The sequence below is a fragment of the Nuphar pumila genome, chromosome 8, assembly GCF_984573655.1.
Source record: "Nuphar pumila chromosome 8, dmNupPumi1.hap1.1, whole genome shotgun sequence".
Taxonomy (NCBI): Eukaryota; Viridiplantae; Streptophyta; class Magnoliopsida; order Nymphaeales; family Nymphaeaceae; genus Nuphar; species Nuphar pumila.
In genome coordinates, this window is record NC_143256.1 from 108238819 (window position 1) to 108262822 (window position 24004).

Genomic DNA, 24004 nt, shown 5'->3' on the forward strand with positions numbered 1-24004 from the left:
GCTTAGTTGTTTTTTGGTAGTTTTTAGTATTTTCTAGCATTTAGTAATAAATTAATTGTAGTTAGACTAGTTAGGATTGATTTGCTTAGTTAATTTAGTTAGAATTTGTAGTTTTAGTTTTCTTTGTTTTCAATCGTAGTTTAATTTATTAATTAGTTCAGAAATAGTTAGAGTGTGACTTATATTTAATTATTGATTGTTTACGAACTCTTGATTTTCATTGTTGTAGATTGTTAAGTTAGAAACAGAGCTACAAGTGTATTTACAATGCGAAGTGCAGATGCACGTGTGGTGAAAAGAATGAATTATTCCTGGCGATCCGGAGAAGACTTAGCAATCATGTTTCTGTTGATTGTCATTTTTAGATTGTCATTTAAATTAGAATTGTAATGTTGACATAGTTGTAATCCTTTGTGATATTAATAAATTGAAGTTTTAGATATAATGTGAAAGTATCATGTTCCTTGTGGATTCGACCCGTACTTGCCACATTCGTGGAAAGTCAGTTTTTATTATCTTTGGTTGACGATTTTCCAAATGTTTTTATTGAAAATAATGTTTTAAAAATACCACTACAAAAAGTGCAACCAGGACGCGAGCGTGCTCCATCATGCAATCTGTGAAGAACAAATAAATAGCAACTCAAATAAGAATTAGAAGGGGTTTGGTGGACTTGATTGTGATCCTAATCCAACCCGACATTAGACAAGGGATGTCGGTCCTCTAGGGCACTTGGCAGTGACAGAAGGTGGTAGCGGCTCAGCCCTCCGCCCATCTTTTGGCATCGTGGATAGGGGCAAAGGCTAGGCTGCTGCCACTTGCCAGAAGGCAGAAAATTGCAGAGCTTAGCTCATGCCGATAGTTGGAAATCATAGGAGGCATTAGGGGCTCAACTCCTGCCGACCCACCGAAAGGACTCAGTCGACAAGGACTCAGCCCCTGTCGATCTACCAGAGAGCGAGTGGCAGGGAAAAGCCCACTGACGAAAGGGGGTGCATGGCAGGGGTCGAGGCCTCTGCTCGTTAGAAACATCAAATGGCTGAGGTCGAGGCCCCTGCTTGCCATAATAAGATGCACGGCATGGGTCGAGGCCCATGCCTGATAAAAACCCCAAATGGCAGGGACCAAGGCCCTACCTATCGGAATAATCGCATGGCAGGGGCCCTGGCCCCTACCTGACGGGAGTGACAGACGACAAGGATCGAAGCCTCTACCTACCAAACAAGTCAAAGGGAGGGGTTGGGTTACAGAGGTCTCACAAGGGGCTACCGGACTGGGCAATGGCAGTGGGTAGCTGGCTGAAATCATCGTTAGGGCCTGCCAAAAAAATGCTATGAAGAGGAAAGCAGGTGGGAGTCGAGGCAAAGGCGGCAGTAGTGGTGGTTGATCGTGGCACCGTGGCTTTGCAGCTCCGACGATGCTGCGAAGACCAGTGGCAGGGGGAGGTTGCCGACACGAAAGAGGAGATGGGTTATATGGTGCAGAGGAGAGAAGAAGAAAGAGAAATAGAAGACTTACCTGTGCGAGGAGGTCGACATCATTAGTGACACCGCATGCAGAGAAGGAAGAGAGGTGGAAGAGGAGGAGGAGGAGGCGCAGTGGATGGGAGCCCTCCCTACCCTCTCGTGCTTTTAAAGAGGATTGGAGGCGTCGAACAGGGAAACGCCAGAGGGTTTCCCATTTGTAATGGGGACAAGGGGAAACATAGCTGTGAGGGGGGAGAACAGAAATAAAGGTGAGGGTTTTAACCCCTGCAATAACTGTTTATAACCCTAATGGGTTACGGGTCCGGATCGGATCTGACCCGGGTTCGATTTTTTTTTTTTTGAAAAACTTAGGGTTTTACAGGATGCGAGCTTTTGCCTTTACTTTTGCATACTAAATTGCAAACCTTAATAATTGACTTTTAATAAGAGATAATAATTAAGAACAGTGTAATATACGTTTTGAAATCTCCTATCTGAAAAATGGGAAGCTTAGAGATTCGATCTTGTGGAGACTGTGAGGATACAAAAACTCTGTGTGCTTATTTTATCCCCTGAACCCAATATTGAGGTTTTTTCTCCTGGTCACAGTTTTATGGAGAGTCTGTCACTTGACTTGGGGGTGGTGTGTTCAAAACAGCTGTTGTTTTGATCTCAAGAAAGTGGTACTTGTAGGCGTGGGGTGTCCCTTGTGTCCTCGACATTAGATGTAGAGGTCTAATGTTCTGAAGGTGATTCGGTCGAGGGCTAAGTTTGGAACCCAATAATAAAATACAAATTGTGTGTTAAGCTACCCTAGGAACCTAACTTATCCTCGAGGATTGTACCTGTTTGGTGTATCCGCGGGCAACAATAATTAATTAAAAAGAGAAACTTAAATTGTATGCATCTAATATGACATATATATGAAAAGGTAAAACTTTAATGCAAGATAATAAAGTATTCATGCATTGTACATAAATCCTGCATGATCCTGTTGTGCATTAGAACATGCATATTCTACCTGTTCTCTTAATCGTTACATGATGGTGAATGCATGCTGTTTAATATTTAATTCATGCTAAATGTCCTGCTTACTTAAATTATGATCGATGCTATTGCTTGATGATTCTTCATGCTCAGAAACCATTCCATGTTGTATGAATACATAATTGAAATTATAAAGTTGTTATAATTGCTTTCCTCTAGATGATTGCATGAAATCTTATTTGTATTCGTTATACTCACTTGTTTCATTAGAAATACCTATGCTCATGATTTCGGTTCTAACACCCTACTTCTATGGTTCTTCGTAGCCGCAGATGAGCAGTGAAGCGACTGGTTTCTGGGAGAGTTATGAGTGTCACATTCTTGCTAAACGGTTCATAGAGGGACAGTGTGACTCAGTTTTTTGTTACTTACTTTTATGACATTTAAAATAACTCTGATATGTCTTTTGCAATTATTGTTAGATACCCTTTCTTTCATGATTAATAAATAATGAGTTTCATTTGGTTGGGATGATAAGTGTAAGCTCTATTGCGGTGTGTTTGGTTATCCAATTGGAAGTGAAACTGTAAAGGCCCGGGTTTCTGAGATTGTTTCCGCAATTGTTCAAAAAAAAAATTCTGCATTTTCAAGGGGTATCAGTTGGGGTCATTACAGGTTTGGTATTAGAGCCACCACAAAATCTTACACTTTTATCATCTTTTTAGCATTAAGTTTTTAGATTTTGGTAAGTAAGCCCTATCCTGAAGCGTTAGCAAGTCGTGCTTCATACTCCAAAGCAGTCTCCTTAACTCGTAAGGTTATTTAATACTTTTATCTAGGCATGTAAATTTCGTGTGCTTTATTGCATTCATAGTTTAAATTTTCATTTGGTGTGAATTTAAAAGTCTTAGTGTGATTGTATGAAAGTAATTTGTTTGGGATCTATCCTAAGGGGGTTAGGGATGTAATATCATATTTTTCTAAAAATTGAGAAGTTTGTCGATATGGATCTGGAGTTGGATCAGATTGAATCCAAGGCTTACGATCTAAACTAATATGGATTTGTGTCTTATTTAGGTCCTTAAATCTGAATTTGATCCAGATCTTGATCCATTTTTGTTTTGGGTAAGGGTTTGGATCTTGGATCTGGATCTAAATCCAAGCCCAATGTTTTATCAGCTTTAAATTCAATATAAAGCCTGAATTTGAAGTTTAATAAGGTTGATTGAGATAGCTAGTTATGAATTTATAGATTTCGCTTTCTGTTGTAGAACGATTAGTGAATCAGATTTTTATTGATCTTAGATCTCGATATGAGGTTATGCTTGGGTCTTTTGAGAAAAGATGGGGCCATTATGAGAATGACACCTTAAGTGAAGTCATGACAGCTGGCTGCACAAGGCCTTGAGATATGATAATAAGTTAAGGTTATTTCAGACAAAGAGTATATTAGAAATAACAAGGACAACAAACGATAACCTGATTATGATAAAATGTAGAGATCCTATTCAAGAAACACAAGTTTATTAAGAAAATTTTGCATATATTTTGTTCATCTGAAACCTTTCTCAGGAACTCATTATGAGTTGTCTTGATCACTCTAAAAGCATACATATTTGGGATCACACACACATTGTGCATCTTTGTCAATACTGATTAACTCAATCTACGATATCTTCGGAGAGCCATTCAATGAAATTTCGCGGACGAAATTCTTTTAATGGGGTGGGATGTAAAACCCTCATTTTTTTTCGAAAAAAATTTGGAGTCGTGTCGAACCCGGACCCGTAACCCGTAACCCGTTCGGGTTATAAGTAGTTATTGCGAGGGTTTTAAACCCTCACCTTTTCCTTTTCTTTTCCCTCGTAGCCATCCCGTCGTCACCTCCTCTCCTTTCTCCCTGTAAAAGGAAACCCCGCTAGGGTTCCCCGACTCACGCCTCCCCCAGGCCCTTTAAGAAGTCGTGCGGAGGGGAGAAAGGGCATATGCGCCTCTTACCTCCTTTCCCTCTCGACGGTGTTCTCTCGTCCCCCTCTCTGTTGCATCGTCGACGCTGCTCAGGGGAGCTCGTAGTTGCCTCCTCCCTCTTGTTTCGATCAACACCTTCGCCGCTGCCATCGCCGATGACCTCGCATGTAAGCCACTATATCTCCCTCTTTACCTTTGTCTCCCTCCCCTTCTATGTTATCAGAGGGACGACAGTTCCCTGCCATGCTTTTCCCTTCTTCCCCTATTTCTTCTGCGTTCATCGGGAGGTCGGCAAGAGGCCGACGACCCCCTGCCTCCCCTCCCCATCTCTCTCTCCCTTTTTGTTGCTCGCAGGCAAGGGCTAGCCCCTTGCCGCCTCGTGGAGTTTCGGTAGGTAGGGGATGCCCCTACCGCCTCTAGGATCTCGGCAGGGAAGGGCGCTGGCCCTGTCGCCCTTCAGTTTTCGACGGGCAGGGGCTCGCCCCCTGCCACCTTGATTTTTAGTAGACTGGAGCTCGCCCCCTGCCACCTCTGGTCCCGACAAGCAGGGGTGAAGCCCCTACTGTCTCTCGGTTCTCGACAGGCAGGGGCTCGCCCCCTGTCGCTTATGTTATTTCAGCAGGCCCTGCCGCCTCTCTTTTCTGGTCGACAGGCAGGGCGATGTAAAACCCTCAAGAAAAAAAAATTATTGTTGGACCCATATCGGATCCAAATTTAGACCCGACCCGGATCCAAAAGAAGAGGTGCCCACCGCCTGATAAAATACGCAGGGGGAGGGATAGTCGACCATCGCCCCTCCCCCACGCGTCGACCATCGCCCCTCCCCCTCTCATTTCCCCACGTCTTCCTCGATTCGCCTGAGCAAGCCCGAGCCGCCCTCGCGTCCGGCCTTCCCCGAACACCGACGGCTCCCTGCGGGCGGCTGCGACCCCAGTGCCATCCCCTTCTTTTTGTTCCGATCCTCTCCGGCGAGCCAGCCCGGAGACCCCTGTCAACCCGCCGCCACCTACGACCTCCCGTCCGACCGCCGACAGCCCCGGAGCTCCTCCGGCGACCCCCCCCCCCCCTCAGGTACGCCTCTCTTCCCCTTTTCTTTTCTTTCTCTTCCGTTTCCCCCCTTCTCCTTTTTCTTTCCTTTCGCTGGCAGGGAGCCGCTCCCTGCGTCGTCTCGCCTTTCCGGCAGGGGGCTCCGCCCCCCTTGCCTCTTTACTCAGTTGTTTCTCTTTCTCACCACCATTAACGACCAGAGGGGAGGTTCCTCACCGGGCGTTTGCTTGCTACGGAAGTGGGTGTCGCGGCACCTCTTCTGCGGTTTCCTCTTCCACTGAAAAGGAATCAACCGCCCCCGCCCTCAACCCCCCGCCCCCCCCCCCCCCCCCCCCCGCCCTCAACCCCCCGCCCCCCCCCCCGCAGCGGGACTGTTTCTGCTGAAAAAGGGGTTCCAGTGTGTATTCAAGATCCCGCTGAAATGTATGCGGTCGATGCATTTTGGCCGAAAGCCCCAGCTTTTCGTGACAAGCAAGCCCCAGGTTTTTGTTTCTTTAGAGTTGAACCAGTTTGCAACTAAACTAAGTGTCGATCATTCTGTCTTCTACATATTAGTTCATGTACATCAATCCACTCAGTTCAAGTACAAAACATGAAAAAGAAAAAGTAGTGTTTGCTTGTCACAGAAAGTTGAGGCTTTCAACAAAAATGCATTGACCACGTACATTTCTGCGGGATCCCAAAATACACTCTAGACCCCCATTTTCAGCGGAAATGGTCTCGTTGGGAGGGCAGAGCCGGGTTCGGATTCCTTTTCCGCAGAAGAAGAAACTGCAAAAGAGGTGCCGCGGTACCCTCTTCCGTGGCAAGAAAATGCCCGGTGAGGAACCTCCCCTCTTGTCGTTAATGGTGGTGAGAGAGAGAAACAACTCCAAGTAATCAAAATAGCAAACGACAAAAAAAATTAAAACAACAAACAGGAAAAAGAATCCCCAAATTTGCAGAAAACCCTAATTCCCTTGCGAAAACCTAAAAAAGGGAAGAAAAAAATAGAGAGAAAATCTTGCGTGCTTTCTTTTCAATCCAACAGATCGGCGGATTCTGAAACTCCGAGCACCTGCCGGTTTTAGAGGATCAATCTCAGGGAGAGAGAGACAAAGGGAGAGAAAAAGAGAGAGAGGTTCCCAAGAGCGAGATCCGGTGACAGGTAATATTTATTGGGGACCATTATTAATCTTGGTATTTTAGGAGCTGTAGTCATCAAATTTTGGGCATAATTTGCCAATCATTGCATACATGTGAATGAATTGATGCTAGAATTATAGTGTTCAATTTTTTTGCGCGCTTGAAGCGATTTTGTGAGCTAACCAATATCAAATAAAGTTCATTGATGGCATAAGTGGTAAAGGCTTGCATAAGTAATGAATTGGGCAACATGATAATTGAGAAAAAATGGTTAAGCTTGTAGCATTTTCTATACATCATGATGTAAGGGAAAATGCCTCGAAATAAGCGTGTACTAGCCAAATAATGACATTTGCTGAAGAAATCCTGAGTGGATAGTTACAAAATTTCGTGCTTTATTGTCAATCAAAGTGAAGAATGTCTACTTTTGTTTTCCTGCATCATCTTTATTTTTTAGTGTTCTAGTTTCTTGTACATGAAGCTTCATGGTTGCTTTTTCATCTCACCTCGCCTTATTGTCTTTTCACAAAGTTGGTGGCAAGCCTTTCCTCCTGGAGGTGACAGTATGTATGTGCCACTATGATTTCCACTCATAGTTACCAAAAACTTCATAGATAGGTGGGAAGCACCCTCCTAGAAACTCGCTTTGGAAGTGGGAAACTCCTCACTTCCGAAATTTGATGGGAATCTCAATTCTCTCATTCTTCTCCTATGCTTCCCAAACATTTTTTTCCTGCTTTCCTACATGCTTCCTATGCGCTTCTGTCACACTTCTTTTCATGTTTTCCTGTGCTTTCTTTCATGCTTTCCACTCACTTGATTTTGTGAAAAATTTAATTCTTACACTACAAAATCATGAAGTTTAAGAATCAGTATTTTTATTTTAGTTTTTATTCCCTTCTCGTTTGATTAGCATTTTGATTCCCATTCAATCTCATATCACTTCCTTTTTTATTAATATTTTTACTTTTACATTTATTCCTTGCTTCCCACTTATTATAAAATTTAAAATACCTCACTTCTTGCTTGCTTCTCGTTTCGTTTCCCACTTCTGCTTCCTAGTATGGTAACTTTACTTCCACTTGCTTGTGTACTTCTTTGGGTCTTGCATAGTTTGTGTTTTTGGTAATTAGGGAAAATAAAGAGAATACACCTATGAATTTTTCCTTTTGGGATCTTCCATCTTTTTTTTGTCATTAGGTTTTCATCTGGAAAATTGAATTAGATTCCGCCCACAATTTCTTGGAATATGTATAGGTCTCTGAAGTAGCATATGAACTGTCAACTTTTGTAATTTGACAAACTTTTTCACATGGTATTGGAATGTGTTGCCTAGGTTTTTTTAAGTCCACACTTAATCCAGAAAACCAAGATAAGTTGGGAAATTGCATGACGCTTCATAATGCAATCTGCGTGTATTTTTAAGTGCACACGATCTAGAAAAACAAGATAAGTTGGGAAATTACATGATGCTTCATAATGTAATCTGCCTGTGTATCCCAAAATTTTTTGATAAGTAGGTGGCGTCTAAAGATCTCCATAGAGAAAAAATTGTTTGTTAGTCTTTCTGATCTTCGTGACCATCATGGTTTTCAGGTTTGACAATGGGACTAACTAAAACAGAAGTAAACTTAAGGAGGTTGCTTTCTTCTGCCCCTAAGCAGCAGAATCTGGCAAAGCTTGTTCATGTAAGTTCTTGTGTAATATCATTCCCATCTGATCTTGATTGTTCTCTTATATGTTTATCTATTGTCAATTAGCTTTTGTAGGGATTTATTGTTTTTCAGATACTATGCTATGTTACTTTTTGTTAAAATGTATGATTAAAATGTATTTATATATATACATCTATGTATATATATTAAATATATATTTTGTTAAAATGTATGATTATACATCTATGTATATATATATATATATATATATATATATGCATGCTTTTGTAATTAGTCATAACTCATAAGAGTATTTTGGCCTTTTTAGAATATGCAATTAGAATAGTCCAATAGGAACTATATTGTAATTTTCTTTTTTATTTTATTTTATTTCTTTATTCTTTTTGACCAAGGTTATTTTGGGCATCCCATAGAGCTATTGGGAGCCACCCCAACGGTCATAAATATGAATATGACCATTGGGGAGCTCTCAACAGCGCTATGGGAGCCCCCCTTGGTCTCCCTTTATGTATAAATAGAGGGTATTAGACCCTCTTCCATTCTATGCTTTTTAGCACTCTCTTAATAAATACATTTATGACCGTTGGGGAGCTCCCAACAGTTCTATGGGAGCCCCCCTTGGTCTCCCTTTGTGTGTAAATAGAGGGTATTAGACCCTCTTCCATTCTATGCTTTTTAGCACTCTCTTAATAAATGCATTATTTATTTTTATGTCTTGTGTTATGAACTTGTGCTTGAGCCCATAGTTGGCTCTTTGTATCTTGCCCATTAGTGGCTTTGCATTTGTGTGATTGTGCACTCTCTATAGCTCTTTGTGGCATCTCCCCTTGTGCACTTAAGCTTTCGTTACATGGTATCAAAGCTCTTTAAAGCTTACCAAATTTGAAGAAGTTGTTGAGAAGGCTCTTATAGGAGATGATCGAGATAAAGGTATCCATGAACACCAAATAATGGGAAAGCAATCATGCTAAAATTTTGATATAGTTCATGAACAATGTTGACTTAAAGATATGTGGCAACATTGCTAAGTTTAGAAGAGCCAATGAAATTTGATTTTTTCTTAAGGGTACGCATAATAAAAAAGATCTTACTAGATAATATTTTTATCAAGACAAGGGGACGTATGCTTGTGATTATTTCAGTGTTTTGTCTCCTCTTTGGGACAAATTGGCATTACTTAAGCCAAAATGGGTGGCTCCCGAAGATGTTTAGCTTAGAAGAGAGCAAATTGAAAAAGAACATTTCTTTCAATTCCTCCATGGTCTAAAACCAGAACTTAAACAAGCGAGGTCCTCTCTTCTTCATAGTACCAAAGCTATGTCTCTTGAAGATGCTCTTGCCGAATTATGCCAAGAAGAAACTCGCCTTGGCATGACTAATGAGAGTGATGATGTTTTGGCCATTATAAGGTTGAGTACCAATGTAAGGGCTTACAAGCCCCCTCACTTTGTGAAAAATAACTATAATAGTGCATCCAACTATAATAATGGATATAGGAAGGGTGCCATTTGTCACTATTGTAATGGACTTGGACATATTAGACTAGTTTGTTCAAAGCTTCTGGCCAAAATCGTTTTCATAGGAGAAATCACACCCAAGAAGGAAGAATCTAGCAAGAATGAAGGAGATATCAAAGACATTCTTACTCAAATATCAGACACTTCAACTACTTTTCAAATCATCTTCTACTTCGGGTGCCACCATTCCATCTTCTTCCTCTCTTCTAGATATGTAGATTCTTGACTCGGGTGCTTTCTTTCATATCATCCCTCATAAGAATGCCCTTTTTGAAGTTTGCACTAATTCTACTTCATCTTATGTTTCAACCGCCGATAGTACTTCTTTGAAAATAAACAATATTTTGATTCTAAAAATTCTCAAAATTTTCTTGTTCCAAAATTAAATTTAAATATATTTTTCGTCTCTTAAATTTTCGTTCATGGTTTCCAATTTTTTTTTTCTCATCTAAAGATTGTATTGTGCAATATCTACAATTAGGGAAGCTGATTGAGCAAGGCTATAGAAGAGGCGATCTTTACTTCATGGATTTTTTGTCACTTTCATCCAAGTTATTTTATAATTATATACAAAACAAAAATATTGATACTTGGTATGATAGATTTGGTCATTCTAGTTTTTCGAAGATGTTTCTCTTTCTTTTTTTGGAAAATATTTGTAATGAAAAAGATATATCTTGTAAAGATTGCATTTTTGAAAAAAATGAAAGCTATTCTCTTTCCTCGTAGATCCTTTGTTTCTACTCAACATTTTGAATTAGTGCATTCAGATGTATGGGGTTCTTCGCCGGTCATATCAAAGGGAGGTTACTCCTATTATATTATTTTTGTAGATGATTTCACTAGATATATATGGGTTTATTTTCTAAATCTTAAATCCGATGTGTTCTCTTTTTTTCAGGAATTTCATATAATCATTAAAAATCAATTTCTTATTAACATATATATACTTAGGTCGAATTCGAGAGTAGAATACATGCCAAATGATTTTCAAAATTACTTGAAACAAAATAGAATTTGTCATCAAAGATCTTGCCATAAAACTCATCAACAAAATAGGTTAGCGGAAAGAAAACAAACATATAGTAGAAACCGTTAGAACCCTTCTCATTTCTAAGGACATTACAAAAAAAATTTGGGCCAAAGATGTTTTAACTTCAACTTAATAACTAGAACACATTCATTTTCTTTACAAAATGTCTCTCCATTTGAATTTTTTTTTAAAATGGCTCCGAATTTTAAAAGACTAAGAGTTTTTGGTTGTAAGTGTTGAAAGGAAATGAGTTCCTCCAAAGATGTTCACTAAATCACCAAAAGTGGACCCTCAAAAGAGTTTCACCAAAATACCAAAATAAACATACAAAGAACTATAAATCTTCATTTTGATATTGATAGTGGCCCGATAAGTTGTCTCTATGGTGTTGAATTTTCAAGTGGTTCATCATCATCAATCTTCATTTTGATACTGACAACTTCAGGAGTATCAACCTTCTTATCCTCTCATATACCAGACCTGACAACAATATGTAAAGCAAATTTAGATTGAGTCAACTGATAACCTCTAGATGAATAAGCAACTTTTATACCAAAAAAAAATTTAAAAACTCCAAATTAGTCATTTAAAAATGTGTTTTGAGAAGCTTTTTAATATGTTCAACTCCCTATTTGTCATTAATCATGTCGTCTACATAGATGAAAAGGATAATAATTCATGCATCAGAAATCTTAACAAACAAAGTTGTGTCAGTCAAACATAGCTTGACTAAACCTGCCATACAGGGCCTTATCTAAACGAAGAGCCTTTCCTTCAGGAATAATTATACCAGGTGGTATTTTTATATAGACTTTTTCAACCAAGTTTTTATTGAGAAGCACATTCTTAACATCCATTTGATATATAGGCCATTTCTTTACCGAGGCAAGGGCTACCAAGTTTTAACTGTGGTCATCCTAGCAACCGAGGCAAATGTTTTCTCATAATCTTTTCCATACTCTTGAGAATATCCCTTGACAACTAACCTAGTTTTGTACCTTTTAAGAGTTCCATCGCTCTTAGTTTTTATCTTATATACCCATTGACAACCTATGAGTTTCTTTCTTTGAAGAATATCTTGGATAGCCCAAGTATTCACCTTTTCTAAAGTATCTAATTTTATCCTCATGGCTTCTATCAATTCTGGATGTCCCTTTGCTTCAACGTAGTTTGAAGGTTCTATATTATAAGTGCCCAACACAACCTAAGCTTGATACTTAGGTTAGGACTCATAAGACACAAATTTTTCATAGGGTTTTGATACTCTAGATGATCTTCTAGTTTGTATTTCTACATGGTTTTCATTATTAGTATATTGCTCAAGGTTACATGGATGCTCAAAATTATTATGCCTAGAATATTGAATACAATTTTGATCTTTAGGTTGTTCTTTACTTATCTCATTATCATGAGATTCTTCTTCGCTTACTATATCATTTCTGATTTCATGATCTTCCTCAAGATCAACATCACAATCACCAAACTTTGGAATTAGATCCAACAAGGAAGAATACTCGGTTGTTTCTGTAGGATTTTTGAACTCAATTTTTTTTCTAAAAAAGTCATATTTCTTGAAACATACACTTTTTTATTTTTAAAATGAAATCATCTGTAGCCTTTTTGGTTATTTGCATGACCCAAAAAGATACATGGAATAACACGAGGAGATAGTTTATCATTTTTATACGTGAAAACAAAACATTTGCACCAAAAAAACTCTTAATCTAGAATAATTAAGGATAAGTTTAAAAAGTTTTTCAACTGGTGATATATTTTTCAAGAAGACAGATGGCATTCTATTAATAGGATAAATTGTAGTTTTTCATGCCTGAGGCCCAAAACTCTTTAGGTACGTGGTTTAAAATAAGCAAAGTTCTTGTGGTTTCTATGATATGCCTATGTTTTCTTTTGGCCAAACCATTTTGTTGTGGAGTGTAGAGGCAAGAGTTTTAATGTGTAATCTCATTTGATTCTAGGTAATCTTTAAATTCTTTTGTTAAAAATTGTCTCCCTGAATGAGTGCAAAAGATAGAAATATCCTTTTGAAATTTATTCTTGACTAAATAGCAAAATATTTGGAAGTATGAAAAAACTTCAGATTTGTGTTTAAGGAAATAAATCTACCTGTGTTTAGTAAAATCATCAATAAAAGTTACATAATATGCAAACCCACCCTTAGATATAACTGATGTTGGGCCCTAAACATCCAATGTACTAACTCAAGTAGTTGTGTAGAGGCCAAAGTTCTTTCTTAGAATGACAATCTTTTCATTTTGCCAATGTTAGAAAATCACAAATATAAGTGGGAGAGAGGTTAAGGTTAGTGGAAGCTCAATATCAAAATGAGAGAACAAATATTATATTCAATGCCTGTCGTGAAAGAGCGACCTTTACCAATGAGGGGGTCGACTCCCTTGAGACTTCAAAAAGAAATAGGCTAAAATGTATAGTATACCCCTTCTTTATAGGGTATGTACATATTAGTCTAATAGGTTACTTTACGTATATTTATGATATACTATCTTACACAAACTTTCAATACTCCCCTTAAAACTTGAAAGGATATAAAGGAATCATTCCAAGTTTGAAAAGGAAAAAACTAAAATGCAAAGTTGAAAGACTTTTTATAAACACATCTGCAATTTGATTCTTTGAGGTGACATGCTCTAAAGCTATAATCTTATCTTCATAAGCCCTTCTTGTATAATGACAATCTATTTCAATGTGTTTAGTGCGCTTATGAAACTTTGGATTTTTTGTATTATGAATAGCACTCACTATCACAATATAGTTGAGTTTTATTTTCACATGAAAATTTTAATTCCTTTAATAACTATCGAATCCAAATAATCTCGGCCACAACTTGAGTCATCGCTCTGCATTCAGCTTTTGCAGTGGACAATGCAAGTCTTTGTTGTTTTTTGATCTTTCATGAGATCAGGGAGCTTCTAAGGAAAACACAAAACCCTATAGGTGAAAGTCAATCTCTAATGGAGCTTCCAAAGTCAGTATCACATAAGGCTCTTAACTCTTTGTCAGACGAAGACGAGAAAAACATGCCATAGTGCATAGAGTGTCTGACATACCTGATAATCTTAATTACTGCTGCCAAGTGAACTGATCTAGGAGCACTCATAAATTGACTCACTATATGAACTGCATGAGTTATATTTGGTTTGAATATAGTCAAATATATAAGGCTCCCAACCTACTGTTTGAGTATCCTCTAGCTCAACACATTAGTTATCCTCATCTTCAAGTTTACCTTCACGAGGGAACTTACTTGTTTAGAGTCATCTATCAACCTCGCTTTCACAACCAAATTTGTAGCATATTTTTGTTGGGACAAGTACAGTCCCATAAGAGAGTAAGCTATCTCAAGCTCAAGAAAATACTTTAAATGCACCAAGTCTTTTATTTCGAACATATTGGCTACATTCTTTTTGGTCTCTCCAGTCTTCTTTATATCATCTCCAGTGAGAACCTTATCATCTACATAAAGAAGCAATATACATCTTCCAAAAGGAGAGGAAGATACAAACAAAGTAGGATTGAGATGACTTTGTTAAAAACCAAGTGACCTCATTGTTGAACTGAACATCTCAAACCAAGCTCGAGGTGCTTGTTTGAGACTGCAAAGCCTGCACACTCTGCCTTCTGGATCTGAGTATCCTTGTGGTAATTCCATATACACTTGGAAATCCTCGTTCAAGAATGCATTCTTGATATCTAATTGCCAAAGATCTCACTACTGCATGGCAGCTAGCAGCTACTGCTAGCACTGTACGAATTGTGGTCATATAAGCTACACGAGCAAAGGTTTTTGCAAAATCAATGCCAAAACGTTGATTGTACCATTTAACTACTAATCTGGCTTTATACCTCTCGATTGATTCGTCTGCCTTTGTCTTTACCTTGTAAACCCATTTACTGTCAATGATATTTTTCTTTAGGGGAAGGTTTTACTAGTTACTATGTCTGCATTCTTTCAACTGCATTCATCTTATCAACCATTGCTCTTTGCCACTCCTCATTTCCTACTGCCTCTGCGTAGAACTCAGGTTCAACATATGAATGAATTAAGGCTAGAAAAGCATGATGATGCAGAGCAATGGACTCATTAGACACAAAATGAGACAGAAGTACAGAAGATCTAGAACTTTTACATACTTGAGAAGACGTGGAAGAAGATGGTAACTCTAAGCTTTGTTGTTGATGTCCCGGATCAGTTGTCGTAAGAATGGGATCAAGATTGACCTTTTTACTTCCCTGCTCTTACACTTGATCAAAAAATAAAATTTCAATCGCACTTCTGTCCAAACCTATCTTCTCTAGCTAGAACTTGCTCCCCTTGACTCTCCATCCTCTCTCTCCCACCTTTTCTTTCTTTAGAAAGAACAAAAAGGACATGTCAGTCTCATTTTTCAACTTTTCTTCATACTGACTAAAGTATAACACATTCTCTTAAAAAACCACATGCTTGGATACTCCCACTCTTTTTTCAATCGGATGATACCCCTTATATCCTTTTTGACATTCAGCAAAACCAAAAAAGCAACATTTGACAACTTTAGGAGATAACTTGTCCCTATATCTGGCAACTAGCAAAATAAAACATACACAATCAAACACTTTTAATATATCATAATTCAGAACTTTTCCATACAGTTTCTAAAAAGAGGATATGCCTTTAAGTACTCCAGTCGGCATACAATTTATTTGATAAACGCTCAGTTGAACTGCATTTGCCCAAAGCACTTTGGGTACCTCTCCTCCAATCAGAAGAGCTCTTGCTTTTTTCCAAGATATGCATGTTCTTCCTCTCGGCTTTACCATTTAATCAGGAGTGTAAGGACAAGACTTTTGATAAACTACACCTTTCTCTTGCAGGAATTTTTTAAACACATAACTAATGTATTCACCACCAGAGTCAATACTCAAAGTTTTGATCTTAGCTGCAAATTGATTCTCAACTATCACACAAAAATTCTTAAAGATTTCAAAAAGATCACTTCTATTTTTCATAAAATATATCCATGTAAACATTATACAATTATCTATAAAAGTCACAAAATAGGTTGATCTTCCTTTTGACACAACAGGAGAAGGACCCTATATATCTGAATGTACCAAATCAAAAGACTTTTTGATTCCCCATCACTAGACTTGAATGACAAGCTATGTCACATGCGTGTGGGTGCGGGTGCGGCGCAATTTAAAAAATTTTGGGCATGAAGACTCGGCTATATATATATATTTAAAATATATATATAATTATATATATATAACAATAAATTAATAATAAGATTGTAAATTTTAAAGAAAAAATAAAAAAGTATTTTTTAACTGGGGAGGCAGGGAGGGGCTCGGCCCCTCCCCTATGGAAACAGGGCAGCAGGGAGGGGCACCGGGGAGGGACTCGGCCCCTCCCCTGCAAAAGCGGGATGGCAGGGAGGGGCTCGACCCCTCCTATGCAATCAGGGAGAAGAAGAAGACAACGAGAGGGAGAGATAGATATTACCTGAGAGGTGGCCGGAAAAAGGGGAGTTGTCGGCATTGGGAGATGGCGCACGGGGGGTGTTGGAGTCGGTTGTTGGAATATGACGAGCGTCGGGGGTTGTCGGGTGGCCTGGAAATAGGAGAGAAAAGGGAGGCTCGAGGGTCGCTGGCAGAGGGTCGTCGGGGATGGGGGCCGTCGGTGGCCTGCCGGAGCTCGGATGAGAGAGGACCTAACCCTAGAATTCTGTAAAAAGAATTCAGGGGGGGGGTATTCCCCTCCCCCTGCGCCTCTTAAGGGTCGAGCCCCAACCACTCAACTGTTTTGGATCCGGGTCGGATCCGGACCCGACCCGAGTCTAAATTATTTTTTAAAAAATAGACAAATATAGACTCAGTCAACGTTGACCGAGTCCAAAACGTGGACAGACTCAACCCTAGTGCATTGACCGAGTCCAACTCTTTGTTGACTATGTCCGCCCCGTGTCCGAAGACACACCTGTGTCCGCACCCGTGTCGGGGCGTGTCGACGCAGGTGCGTCGACCTTCAAGCCGAGTCCGTGTGACTTAGCTCATAAGGGTATTTTGGTGTTTTTAGAATATGTAATTAGAATAGTCCAATAGGGACTATATTGTATTTTTCTTTTTTATTTTATTTCTTTTCTTTATTCTTTTTGACCAAGGTTATTTTGGGCATCCCATAGAGCTATTGGGAACCACCCCAACGGTCATAGATTTGACCGTTCGGGAGCTCCCAACAGCTCTATGGGAGCCCCTCGGTCTCCCTTTGTATATAAATAGCGGGCATTAGACCCTCTTCCATTCTATGCTTATTATCACCCTCTTAATAAATCATTATTTATTTTTATGTCTTGTGTTATTGTCTCATGCATATGCCCATAGTTTGCTCTTTGTATCTTTCCCATTAGTGGCTTTGCATTTGTGTGATTGTGCACTCTCCATGGCCCTTTGTGGTATCTCCCTTGTGCACTTAAGGTTTCATTACACTTTCCTCATGCTACTTTGTGGAACTTCGAAACAATTACTTGTGGAGATGAGAGAAAAGAACTTTATAACAATCAGGATGATGTCTGATTGGTTGGATCGTTCTTGGCTTGTCCTTACTGTACTTCTCTATTAAAACTTATGGATTTTGAAGCCAATCTTTTGATTTCCATCATGCTGGAGCTCATTAAAGCATGGACTTTTTTGTTACATGCTGAAATGATAAGAAAATGTCCCTTGTTATGTAGCAAGATGGGTGGTATTGATTGGTATGGCTTATAGTTTGATTAAATGGTGACTGTATATTGCTACCCTTGATTTTTCCTTCGATAAACATTCAATTTGCTATGGCTGTTTCACTCAATAAGCTTTCTCTTTCCTATGATCATTACATTTTAGTTTGGTTGTCAAGTTTTTTTCTAAAGTAAAGTTTGGTGGTCATTGACGGCATACTCATACAAGGCTTTGCATTGTTGAGTTACAAAATAGTTTGGTCATCCCCTTTTTTCTTCATGTTAGTTCTTGGTTTTTCAGTCTGACGTTGACAAACTTTATGGCAGCAACAAAGTGGTCTAACAAAATGTTCTTATCGAAAACCAAAGTACTATATGGTGCAACCTTAGTATGAGGATAGGCAGGAAATGTTAAGCGTGAGGGATAATGAACAAAAGTGCCTACCAAAGTTTGCTACACATTTTTTGGTATAAAAGGTATCTTCTGCTGGTAACTTGGCACATCTGTTATTGGCTCTGAGACCACAAAAATGATGACTTCTAGCTTTATGTCTGAAAAAAAATTAGTTTCTTAATTTAGCCAAGATAAAATATTTGGGCTTGTTAATATCCATTTAATGGAGCAACATTCACATATAGAATTTGGACTGCATGACTTGATTTTCTATAACATTGTCTACCAACATCCTAGTCTACTAGAGATTTTCAGTCTGGCTTATGTGCATCTTTGTGATTTGTTTCATGTGTATCAATTCATTTGCCTATGCAGTATGTTGCCACTTCAAGGGAACTACTAGAACAGTTGATGAGAGAGAATGCACCAGACGGCTTACCAAGGTTTGCTTAATTGTCACACTGTTGGTTGCATCAGGTGATAATGTTGATTAGCATCATTTTTATTTTGCAAATTTGAAGGATGACCTTTCTGTTTTGTTTACTTTTTGTTTGTGAAGGCTGTCAAAGTTAATTGGAATCCGTTTTGGAACATTATTTGTTTGAAACCTAATTTAACCCATTATTTACTTGAAAATAGAACTCAAGTTGTCAAAAGCCTTTTGTTTATATTTTCATTTTTGATCTCCTGTAGTCTTTTCAAGTAAAAACGTAGTTAGTGACTGGTCAAAAAGCTGGGGTTTGAAACAAAATTGTAAAATATATAGTTTGAAGTGTGAAATCTTTTTGCTACTAAAAGAAAAAATATCATGTAAAAAGTTCATGCAAGTACTATATGATGTGTCAAAAAAAGGGCCTTACTTTCAGTAATGTAATATGTTTTGCTGCCTTTGCATGGTAGGAAATGAGATGTATTGAAAATGTAAGACACCAGACTGGATATGTTGATGTGGCTCAGTCATGCACTGAATGTAATATTTATATTTAAATGAATACAAATTAGAGGGGGCTGTATCACCCCACGTTCTTATATAAAAGATGAGTACTATATGGTGCAACCTTAGTATGATGATAGACAGGAAACGTTAAGCATGAGTGGCAATGGACCAAAATGCCTACCAAAGTTTGCTACACATTTTTGTTCATTTTTCTTTCTTTTACAATGTTACTTTGTTGGACAATGATTATGTTATACATTCTATTCATCACCATGAACTAAAAATTCGAATAATTTTTTCCAATAAATGGCTTTACAACATACATGAAATTTTCATTTGAGCAAAAAAATTCACCTGGAATATCAACTTAAAATTCTGTTAAATTCATTTTTGTACATTACTATTGATGAAAATAGTTTGGAATAACATTGTTGGTTTTGAGAAAATTTTAAATGCACTTGTCTAGTTATACTGCATATGAACCACAGATGCCAACAATGTTAAAACAATCTTGTTTAATTTTTCTTCAGTTTGTCTACCTCCATGATGAACTAAAGTAAAACATTGAGACATTGTAGATGACACTAAATTTTGGCACAATACCAGAAAATGACTGCAAATTAGAAAATATGATACATCTAGCCAATTAACTTTTTTCTTGACAGTTTTCCCTTTTGTCATCTGAAAAATCAGGTGCCTTGGTTGAACCACTTACCTAGTGGTCCTATCATGGTTCCTGATTTTTTAGGTGAGAACTTAAAAAAGTGGTTTTTCTAGTTCGCTTTCAATCACGTTATTCTACCAAAAGTTAGTGCCATCTGCAGCATTATCGGTAAACGATTTGGTAATCATGGCTTGTGAGGAGACAATGGTAGACAAAATGTTAGATTTTTTCCAAGCTAATAGACTATGTTAGTGCTATATATGAAAATAACCCATACAATAAAAAAGATAAGTTCATAACCTTTATGCTGATCTTATGATGCAAAATACTTCCCCTTTTGATATTCAAATAATATAAAGTAAGAAAAAGTTTGTGCAGATGATAAAAAAAAGGCAACTGTCTTCCACTCTTTAGGATGATATACTATGTCACAGGGATTCGGCTAGCAGGGTGCCGCACCCGCGTCGACGCGACTCGACGCGGGTGCGAGTGCGGGTGAGGTCAAATGATCCTGGGTGCGTTGACCGCACCCAGGATCATTTAAGTCCATTTTTTTTTTTTTGGATTTTTTTTTTAAAAAAATTTGCCCTATCACCTATGCTGCGATTTTTTTTTTTTAAAAGAAACTGTTGACAGCAGCTGACAGCAGCTGTCTGTCAGCTGTGACAGCAGCTGTCAGCTGCTATTCTTTTTTTTAAAAAGCAGCTCTGTCAGCTGGCTGACAGCAGCTGGATTCTTTTTTTTAAAAAGCAACTCTGTCAGCTGGCTGACAGCAGCAGCTGACAGCTGCTCTATTTTTTTTAAAAAAAAGCAGCAGACAGCTGCTTTTTTAAAAAAAAATCGATTCGTAAGGGAGGGGAACCCCGACCCCCTATATATATATATATATATATATTGACATTTTTGCCCCTGCCGCACCCCCGCACCCGGGTTTTTTGGAAGTGCCGAATCCCCGCACCCGCACCCGCACCCGCACCCATGTGACATAGATGATATATGATTTACTGTTACCTTGGACAACATTGTATCTGATTTTATGCACTGTAGGAGCCTGAAAACAGCTACAACCTATTGTTTGAAGTTATGAAATGAGTGATTAATAACGAGGAGATGGTGAATTATTCTCAAGTATCTAAAATAAATTTTGGCATCAAGACTTTTAAGATTTATCAACTCCAATTTGAGCAGGACTTTGCAGCATATTCATGCTGGAGCCCTTTTATTTTTTATTCTCTATTAAATGGTTGTAGTAATAGTTCGTGGAGTTTGGTGGAAGACTGCTTGTTTTACTATTAAGATTTGACGTCTCTGTTCCTTTATTTTGTGAATGTTGAACTTGCTAAAGTAATTTACTTTCTGGAAATTTGTTGGTTGAAAGCAATTACTAAATCAGTTCACACTATCTTTTGCATTCAAATCTCTCTGGGTGCCATCCCCAGTTTGGTTATAAAAAAACTAAAGAAAAAGAAAACTCATCCAGTTCTCTAACTATATGAAAATTTCATCTCTTCTTGCTTTTAAATTTGCTAGTATTCTTCAATTATTGTTTGTCATGAGATACAGAATAATAAGTTCTCAGCTGTCTCTCTCGTTTTACTAAAGGATGCTCTTGCTTGGGCTTACTTATGCAGTGTCTCTAAAGCTAAATTGAATGAGTATTCTGAGAGTATTGAAGCACTTGCAGCTAGGTTAGCTTCTCCTGTGGTATGCGTGACATTAACTTCTTGTCACTCACTTGTTGCTTTAGTTTCAGGTTTCTCACTTAAAAAGTGCTCTTGTAAATGGTGTATTGACAATATATTCTGTAAATTCTGTAATGATTTACTCTTTAAAATTTCTGTCACACAATGGTAGGGTTTGATTAGCTAGAGAGAATCAGGATGGTGGTAGCAAGAATTCCCATCAGAATCCTTCTACTATTGTTCCTGATGGTCTAGCAGAACAATGGTTCCACCAATTTCTTTTATTTTAGGGAAACAATGGCCATGTCACATTTACTCTCCTGCGACCATCAGAGAAGGTAGTAACAAGTATTGTCTTGTGAGGTGGGAACACTTATTCTGCATGTCTTCTGCAGAATGAGGGTTCCCCCATTTATAGATGTGCTTTTGTCACTATCAAAGATAATAATAAAAGAAAAAATCACCTTGGTGATATGTAAATAACTGAACATGTCTCATGTTAGAGAGTTAAAGGATGCAGTTCATGATATGTTGGAGTTACCATGAGCATAACCATTATATGAAATGTTTTTTGGCTTCTATGGAGGACTAAATTACCTTGTTCCTTCTTGACAGCCAGATGTGCATGAATCTAAAGAATCAGTTTGTGGCATCCAGACTGAGGAAATATTTTCTGGAAAGGAACAAAATCACGTAAACAAGTCCCTGCCACATGGTCTTAGAAGAAGATTTGTGTGAGTAGGGAGCTTATGCTACCAATTGAATTATGCACTTGATTTTTCATGGAGTTCTGAGTTGTGGAAGCCTTAAATGCAGGTCTAACTTGGAAGGGGATGCCAAGGCTTTTGACAATACAGAGAGAAGCCCTTCACCTCCTGTCAAGCTGGATACATCGGCTCAGGAACACATAGAAAAGCATCGGTAAATTTTATTTGCTTAAATGATACTTGTGTTCACTACTGCATGAACCATGATGAAGTTTATGAGGCCAGACTCTTCTGACTTAAAATTGGTTATATTATTATAAGCAAAGTTTGTTTGTAGTTACCAACGGGGCTCCACTTGTTTGGTAGGAGCTGTTAGTGCACATCACCATGATGTTGCAAGTTCAAAACCCAATGGTATGTTGTGTAACTGGTGGGGGTCTGCCTAACCCCAACTTGCCTTTCAAAAAAAAAGTTTGTAGTTATCAAAAAATTTCATCCACCATTGGTTTTCTAATTCAATAAACCGTAACTGTTTGCAGCAATTAAAAAGCAAAATATAAGCCGATTCTAATTTTTTTTCCACAAATTCATCCTTGTTTCGTATCTTGAACTGCCAAATGTATACCATTTGATTGAGACAAAGACTAGCTTTGCCTCAACAAAAGCTGTAAACCAACTTCATGCAACTTGCATGAAGTTGGTTTACAGCTTTTGTTGAGGCAAAGCTAGTCTTTGTCTCAATCAAATGGTATACATCATGTGACAAAATGAACGTTCTTTTGGTGGTGAATTTGAATAAAATTTTACTTCAATAAAAATTGCTGCTTTTCCATTGGTTGAGTTTTTGGTTAGATGAACAAGGGATATTCAGAGTGATCCATTGGTTAAAATTCTTAATGTCCTGCTCTGTCAGGAAACTACAAGAAGACCTGACAGATGAAATGGTTGTGCTAGCACAGCAACTCAAGGAGAGCAGCCTCTTGATGAACCAATCCATAAAGGAGACTGAGAAGGTATTCATGCTAACCCATGGAAACCCAATCCAGATTTGTGCTTTCTGCTTATTGAACATCTAAGAGATATTGGATTTGTTACTGTACCCATCCTGTAATATTTTGGTCTTCTTGTTCTTTTTGTCAGATACTTGACTCTACTGAGAGGGCTGTGGAGCATAGTCTAGCAAGCACTGGTCATGCCAATGAGCGAACAACGGAAGTATATTCACAGAGTATTAAGACAACATGCTTCACATGGCTCTTGATCTTTGCCATGAGTTGCGTGTTTGTCATGGTCGTGCTCCTCATACGTGTGACTTGAAAGGTGTCTTTCCCTGGTAACCATAATCTGTGTCATGTTTAGCTCTGTGTTATTGTGGAAATGGCTGCAGATATACCTACCGAGTTTGGAAGATGGCTTCTGTGGTTCCTGTCAATGGTGCATTCTTTAGACTTCACACAATAAAACTAAAGGTTTTCTGCATCGCTGAATGCTAAGTTCTGTACTCGTGAAGCCTTTTGTAGCTGTTTCTGTATTTTACATTTGAACTGCAATTAAGTAAAGTTTACCTTTGTTAAATTTTAAAGGATTGATGTTAAAAAATGAACTAAGGTGTATGAGAACTTTATCCGTGCAAACAAAGGCAACAAATTCATACCCATTACATTCCATCACAGTTTTACAATAAATTATCCTTCAAAGCATTGGTTGTGAAAAGAGTTGCTTTAATGCCTGGCTGCACAGCCTATTTTTGAATCCACAGTCAGTCTGTCGTTCTCCATGACCTGGATCCAGATTCTTGAACTAAATGCTGATTGAGCTGGTTTTCTTAGAAATTTTTGGATCACGACGCTTTCATGCCTTTGCCTGGTTCCAACCTCATTGACACCTAGTGCCCCATCTCAGCATCAATCATATCTCATTTCTTACTCCTCTTGAACGATGCAGGTTATATGCCCCCTCCCCCTCGAGGATGGCTGTTAGCTACATCTCGTGTTCGGTGGTCCCAACGAGTGTCACATATGTAAGCACGTGTGGCTCGTATCTCCATGTTTGTCAGCATCAGATAAT

General features: G+C 38.4%; 1 protein-coding gene across 4 annotated transcripts; it reads left to right on the forward strand.

Moving 5' to 3' along the window:
* Nucleotides 1-5232: 5232 nt before the first annotated feature.
* Nucleotides 5233-23519, forward strand: LOC149830161 (Membrane fusion protein Use1). Of its 4 annotated transcripts, none has more exons than XM_090016345.1 (8): nucleotides 5233-5492; nucleotides 8190-8281; nucleotides 18323-18390; nucleotides 21180-21252; nucleotides 21846-21964; nucleotides 22047-22151; nucleotides 22851-22950; nucleotides 23078-23519. In XM_090016345.1, exons 2-8 carry the CDS (start codon nucleotides 8198-8200, stop codon nucleotides 23252-23254), a joined length of 726 nt encoding a protein of 241 aa, XP_089872471.1. In that variant the 5' UTR covers nucleotides 5233-5492; nucleotides 8190-8197; the 3' UTR covers nucleotides 23255-23519. The 4 variants fall into 4 exon arrangements, with proteins under 4 accessions (XP_089872471.1, XP_089872472.1, XP_089872473.1 ...); XM_090016346.1 differs by lacking the exon at nucleotides 5233-5492 and adding an exon at nucleotides 5895-6615; XM_090016347.1 differs by lacking the exon at nucleotides 5233-5492 and having other exon boundaries at nucleotides 18323-18424.
* The last annotated feature ends 485 nt before the right edge of the window (nucleotides 23520-24004 follow it).

Coding starts and splice junctions, on each gene's coding strand:
- LOC149830161 (XM_090016345.1), top strand. CDS start 8,198: ATGGGACTAACTAAAACAGAAGTAAACTTAAGGAGGTTGCTTTCTTCT. Junction 18,391..21,179: donor GCACCAGACGGCTTACCAAG/GTTTGCTTAATT, acceptor TTACTTATGCAG/TGTCTCTAAAGCTAAATTGA. Junction 22,951..23,077: donor CCATAAAGGAGACTGAGAAG/GTATTCATGCTA, acceptor TCTTTTTGTCAG/ATACTTGACTCTACTGAGAG.